We start from the raw sequence: 6,782 nt of genomic DNA, 5'->3' as shown, positions 1-6,782 counted from the left end.
GGGAATCATTGATTGGCTGCCTCCTGCATGCCCCCTACTGGGGATTGAGCCTGAAACTTGGGCATGTGCCTTTGACCGGAATTGAACCCTAGACCCTTCAGTCCATAGGCTGATGCTCTATCCACTGAGCAAAACCAGCTAGGGCCATTCTAGATTTTCTACCTCTAATGGAGACAGATATCAAAAGTGTTTCTAGAAGTTTCCTACTTTATGCAAGAAAGAGATACATTAAGAATAAAGTGGGTAACTGATATAAAAAATAAATCATAATATCATATAAAAATGTGTTTTTAAGTACTAGAGAATGTAACTAATAGGGGATTATTAGGTAGAAAGCATAATAGCCTAAGACATACAGTGTTTTCAAATCAGTTTATTTCATATTTTGATTTATGCAATAATTGGAACAGAACATATGTGAAGCCTCTTTATAGACAAGTTAGAGAACTTGTTAAAATGAATGGGGAATAATGAACTTTTAAAATTAATTATATACAGCATTGGAGTTTTCTGGTCTTTAAGATCATAGCCAAAATATTTGAAACAACTAAGTATTTTGCAAAGTCCATACACACTTCTTAATATTTTAAATAATTTAAATAAAGCCCTTCTTCATGGGTAGTATGAAATATGTTTCTCAAACTATACTTAAGGGAAAATTAGTCCCATGAAATGTTTAGATATTTTCTACATTCTAAGAACTTATCTATTGAAAGAGGTAGCATTGTTTTAAGTTGTGAATGTGTTTCCAATTTCAGAAACTTTACATGGTGATCAAACATCTCTACTGGATGCCTTGATGTGCTGAATTGGGGTCCAATCTAGAGGATCTTTTTCCCCATCACTTTTAGAGCTTCCATTACTTCCTTATTCCTCAAACTGTAGATCAGGGGGTTCAACATGGGAATCATAATGCCATAACATATAGAAGCCACTTTCATATTCTCCTGGAAATTGCTAGAATGAGGCTGTAGGTACATGTATGATAGGGTCCCATAGAAAATGGTGACTGTTGTCAGGTGGGAGGCACACGTGGAGAAGGCTTTTTTCCTCCCGGTGGTAGAAGACATCTTTAGGATGGCAACCATGATAGAGATGTAGGAAAAGATGACAACCAGCACAGTGGACATCAAGTTAAATCCCACAAAGACAGCAAGTAGCCTAATGTTGATGTCAGTGTTGGAGCATGAAAGGGCAAGGATTGGTGGAACATCACAAAAAAAGTGATTGATGGCATTGGACTTGCAGAAAGACAATGAAAATGTAAAACCTGTGTGCACAGAAGCATTTATGGAGCCCATGACGTATGAGCCAGCTACCAAATGGATGCAGACTCTTCGGGACATGACAATGGGATAGTGAAGTGGGTTACAGATGGCCACATAACGGTCCACTGCCATAGCAGCCAGGAGGTAACAGTCACTGGTTGCGAATGTTGCGTAAACCAGTAATTGCATAACACAGCCCCTGAATGATATTGATATATTTCCTGCTATGAAGTTCTGCAGCATCTTGGGAGTGATAGCAGAGGTATAGCAGGTATCAACAAAAGCCAAATGTTGTAGGAAGAAGTACATGGGTGTTCGAAGTCTGGAATCTGTCTTGATGAGCAGAATCATTCCGATATTACCCACCATAGAGGTCACATAGATGACCAGAAATACAACGAAGAGAGCATACTGAAACTTGTGTTGGGCACCAAATCCTAGAAGAACGAACTCAGTCACTTCAGTGCTATTTTCTTGTGTCATGGCTAGAAAGGACCCAGAGGAGAATAAAGAAAAGAAGGGAAATGTTTAGGACCTATTGAAAAAAGAAAGCCTCTTGCATTTCATGTCACATTTCTTTTCTTTTTTTTGGTATTGGATTTTCAGGCAAACATTCACAATAGGGTTTATTGCTTAGTAAGTAGTTCCTTTATTTTCTCAAGAATGAACCACCCCAATAAAAGTGATATCTGAGCCATGCATTCATTTTCCAAAGATTTCATAAAAGACTGACCTCTAATATGTGTGATTCTAAGAAACATAGATTTAAACATGTTTTTCCAAATTAAACAGATATCTACATTTAATATTGTAAAGCAATGTTAAAATAGGACTTTGAACCCTTTCAACATCCTATAGTTTTTCTCAGTCATTTATCAGTTTAATCCTGGTTCAAACTCTTGAAATTTGTCCATGTGGAGATAAAGCAAAATGAACAGAAAAAGAATTGGTTAATCTAGGTGAAGTGTATACCAGAATTCCTTGTACTATATTTTTAATTGTTATGAAGGTTTTATATTTAAAAATCTAATGAAAAACATAGATTATAAAGATGTTTTCATAAAGACAATGAAGAGAGTTTACCATCAAGAGTTGTGCACTGAAGATGCTTCTAAAGACCGTTATTCAGAAAAGAGGAATATACTCTGAAGGAAGTCTCAGAAGCAAAAAGAAATGAGTGCAGACATTGGGAAACATATGGAAAAACAGGAATAAATAAGAGTACAAAATAATAATAATATTTTCCATGGGGAAGTGATAAACTAAACATATCAGCAAAAACTAATATGTTAGATTGGAGGGTTCATTAGGTTTATCGAGTTCTAAAATTCTTGTTCTTAGGCGTTTACTTATATGTATATATTTTCAATAATTACAAAAGATAAAAATGAATTTTTTAGGTTTAGAAGAATAAATGAAATTTTAAAGTTTTGTATATATTTTCAATAATTACAAAAGATAAAACTGAAGTTTTTAGAAGAATAAATGAAATTTTAAAATCAACCAATCCAGATTAACACAGTAGGGGAGATGAAACAAATAATAGAAAATATCAAGATAAATAGAAATCACCTAAGAAGGCATAAATAAATCCAAATGAATTAGTAAGAAAAATAAATGTAAATGGACTAAACTCATCATTAAAATTCAAAGATTGTCAAATTGGATTTTAAAATGATAAATTGAGCCATGTGATTACATACTAGACAAAAATTGAAAAGAAATTATACAACTAATGGTTAAATAAATAATGGTATAGAAAACAATAGAATATTATGCATTAGGAAAAATAAATTACAAGAACCACATTTCGTAGCCCAAAACTTAGAAACATAATGCTGAGGAAAAGAGCTATTGACTGACTGATGACATTACATATAATACCAGGACTTCACTGGTATTAGTGGCATTTTATATCCATAGCTATTTGTTGCATGTGTTTATTTATATTTCATGTGCCTTTTTATAATTGTTAACTATTTTTGTATGTATTTTACACCCTTAAATTGTTAAGCACAAGTTACAGACATACCATCTCTCAGCAAGTGAAAATGCTGCCAGGTTTATTAACTCGAAGCCTTACCTTCTTGATAAGACATTAAAGAAACAAGAGAAGTACTATTTTAGGTGTTAAAAGAGATAAATTAAGTCCAAAGGGAAAAAATAAATTGAGCATCTTGGGTGTTAAAAACAATGTTCAGAGACTTATGCTCTAAAACAGTGAATTAGTTATATCCATAGTCCTCAAGTTCAATTGTTATAGTGATTCTCTGTGACAAAGACAGAGTGAATAGTGTCCAAAAGGAGACACAGACCAAATGCTGTTTGACTTTGGAGGAAAGATCTCATATTGCTAGAAGAACCTTGCCAGAGAAACCTTCCTTGAAATAAGTAATGTTAAAATCGGGTCTAAGAATATGCTTGGGATTATATGAATTGGAGACCTAGATAGCCAGGGAAGGCAACTCCAAGCAGAGAAAGTACTTTGAACAAGGTAAGGGCAAGACACAATAGGGGCTTACATTATATACACTTAGGGAGTGTTGCTCTAATTAGCAGCATTTTCTCTATTAAATCACAACAGACTTTTCCTATGTCTCTTTCAGATATATTCTATTTCCCCCCAGCTTTCATATGGAGATGTAAGTGACATGTAACATTGCGTAAGTATAAGGTGTGCAATGTGATAATTTGATACACGGATCTATTGCAAAATGTTTACCATGTTGAAGTTTGTTATTACAACCTTCACCTAACACAGTTGTTGTTATGATAAGAACATGTCAACTCTTACAGCAACTTTCAAGTACACAATATAGTGTTGTTAATTATAGTCACCATGCTGTACATTAGATCCCAGAGCTTATACATCTTATTATTGGAAGTTTGTATCCTTTGACCAACATCTTATTTTCCTCACCCTATGACCCCTGGCCACCACCGGTTTGTCTACTCAAAGATATTCTTAAGCAAAGTAAATCCTGAGTGTAGACAATACCACACTCAAGGGACCAAAGAGCCGCATGTGGCTCGCGAGCCGTAGTTTGCCTACCACTGTTTTAGGACATTGTTGAATGTCCAAAGTGCTCCCCACTCACCCTTCAGCAGCTCCTGCTACTGTTTCCACTTTTGAGTTTCTGGAGGAGGATTTTCTGAAGTCTTTAAAGAACCAAAGGTAAAATTCCTGGTGTATTTTTCCAACTTCCAGGCATGGATTGTCCTCCCAGACACTATAGTGAATGTCTGCTTAGAAAAATATACCAAGAGTTACATTTCTAACAAAGTAATATTTATGGTCTAAGATCTCTTTCTACATTTGCTTCAAGGTGATGTTTTTGTTTTGGCTATAAATGGGGGATTTGTTTGTGAGGGCTGTGAGATTGAGACCTATTCCCTTGAGAATCCCAGACACTGGGGCTGAGCTGAGTGTCCCAGTTGAGATCATTAGCAAAAACAATTTTTTTTCAAGTTTCTGTCCTTTAGGGACATTTTGCCTTGTTTAATTCCTCAAGCTTAGGGACCATATCGCCAACCAGGGGCAGATCTTAGATTTTGCACACTGGATCTTCCGCTTACTCCAAACCTCGGTTTCTTCATCTTTAAAATAGGGCTAATGAACCAGACGTGGCTGCCTCAGTGGTATTGGAAGAGCAAAGGCATATGCATGTACTCATCCTTTGACTCTTGGTTCAGAGAAATGGGCATCATTCTCTCCCCACCCCCTGTGACTTAGATCTTTCCCCTCTTCTTCTCATACCCTATGGGCATATGTCTATCCATTATCCCATGGTCTCATACGAATTTGAATCACTTGCTTGCTTGGCATGGTAAGCTCCTTAAAGGCAAGCATACTTATTAGTATTTGTGTAGGTAGGCCATGCCTAGCATGGTGTCCGGAACTAGTTCGCATCCAAATCTTCATGGAATAAATAAATGGATGTGTGTAAATGAAAGGCATGATCTCTGATAGAGAAATCTTCCCCTCTACTTTGCAGTGATGACTGCTCAGAGTACAAAACCAACATCAGTAATAGTAATAATGTTTATTGAGGGTTTGCCATTCCAAGGCATTGGACTGATAGGTTTAACACGTATTGATTGTCTTGTTTAATCTACACATGACCCTATGGAGTAAGTACTGTTATTGTCTGAATTTTATAGAGAAAGGAGCTGAGGCTCAGAGATGTGAAGTGAGTCAGGCATGACTACATGCATAGTACAACATGGAATTCAAATAAGTCAACTTGAATACAGAATTGGAGATCTCATTCATTAGGCTGAGCCAGACCCAAAGTTTAAAAAGAACCAGAATCTTCTGTCTTCTTAAGGAAACACATAAATTCAGCGATTCTATGTGAAATGTTTTATGTCAAGGTAATAGATATTATTAGCACCTACTATGTGCCAGGCACTGTTCTAGGCACTTGAGCCACATAGAAATCAAGAACATACAGATATGACTCATGGAATTTGCATCTTTGTGTGTGTGTGGAGAACACACTGCAAACAAAGAAATTCACTAATAAGCAAGACAATTTCTGCTACAAAGAAAATACAATAATGTGAAGTGAAGGTGCCTGAGAGGAGACCACCTCAGCCAGGAAAAGCCTCCTTAAGGGATGATACAGTGGGGAAAGCAAACCCAACTGAGGGAAATGATGGCAACTGGCTTGAGCTTGCTTGTGTGTGCCAAGGATAAGAATGGAGCCTGGAGGGACTGAAGGGGAACATGTTACATACACATTGGATCAGAGACCCAGCAAGGATCTTATCATATAAGGCCTCAGTGTAGGATAGGGAGTCATTGTAGCTTAAGCAGAGGAAGTGACATTAGATCATTGCACTGGGCAGATTGCTCTTGCTGCTGCCTAGAGTATAGGTTAAAAGAGCAAAAATGAAAATCGAGAGCCCATATATGAGACTCTGTGGTTTTTTGATTGAGGGATAATAGTGGCTTGACTAGAGTAATATAAGGGAAGTGGAGACAATGGTACTTTAATTATGCTATTTTGAGAAGGCAGCCTTTAAAGGAATTGATTTTGGTCTGAATTTAGGAAGTAAAAGAAAGAGAGAAATGAAGCCTGACTCCTAAATTTTGGATCTGATCAATTGTGTGAATGGTGGTGCCCTTTAACTGTGATAGAGAAGACTGAATAGGTTAAAATGAAGTGCAGATAAATCAGATGAGACATTACCCAAAACCAACAGAAACAATGCTCGGTGTAATTGAAACATAAATGTAAAACGAGTTTCAAAGGCGTAAAGAACCTTGTCAAAACTGAAAATGCGGAAAAGCTGCTAACAGGGGTACAGAGGGGCCTAAGGAGACAAAGACTGGATTCCTTGGGCCTCTTTAGAGAACTTTTCAGCAGCTGCTAACACAGTAAACAATCCCATGGAGCCCCCTCAGCAGCATGGGGCACATGGCAATGCAGGGAGCTTGCTGCAAAGGCAAATGGAAACCAAACCACCAGAGCTAACGTTCCTTTATTTCACTCATCATCAATGAATAAA

The 6,782-nt window shown here is 36.8% G+C and overlaps 1 protein-coding gene across 3 annotated transcripts in view; it reads right to left on the bottom strand.

Moving 5' to 3' along the window:
- Positions 1-407: 407 nt before the first annotated feature.
- The window catches only part of LOC102771306 (putative olfactory receptor 5AK3), an 8,771-nt gene continuing 2,396 nt past the window's right edge, over positions 408-6,782 (bottom strand). For 2 of the 3 annotated variants that reach the window (XM_015559207.1, XM_006756347.2), the window contains exon 2: positions 408-1,753. In XM_015559207.1, the coding sequence (XP_015414693.1) occupies positions 822-1,753 (932 nt within the window). In that variant the 3' untranslated portion in view covers positions 408-821. Of the gene's footprint in view, positions 1,754-4,366; positions 4,401-6,782 lie in introns of those variants that run through there. The other variant, XM_015559206.1, reaches the window with a different exon arrangement.

This window comes from Myotis davidii, unplaced genomic scaffold, assembly GCF_000327345.1.
Source record: "Myotis davidii unplaced genomic scaffold, ASM32734v1 scaffold874, whole genome shotgun sequence".
Taxonomy (NCBI): domain Eukaryota; kingdom Metazoa; phylum Chordata; class Mammalia; order Chiroptera; family Vespertilionidae; genus Myotis; species Myotis davidii.
This window is presented reverse-complemented; position numbering and strand designations above follow the sequence as displayed.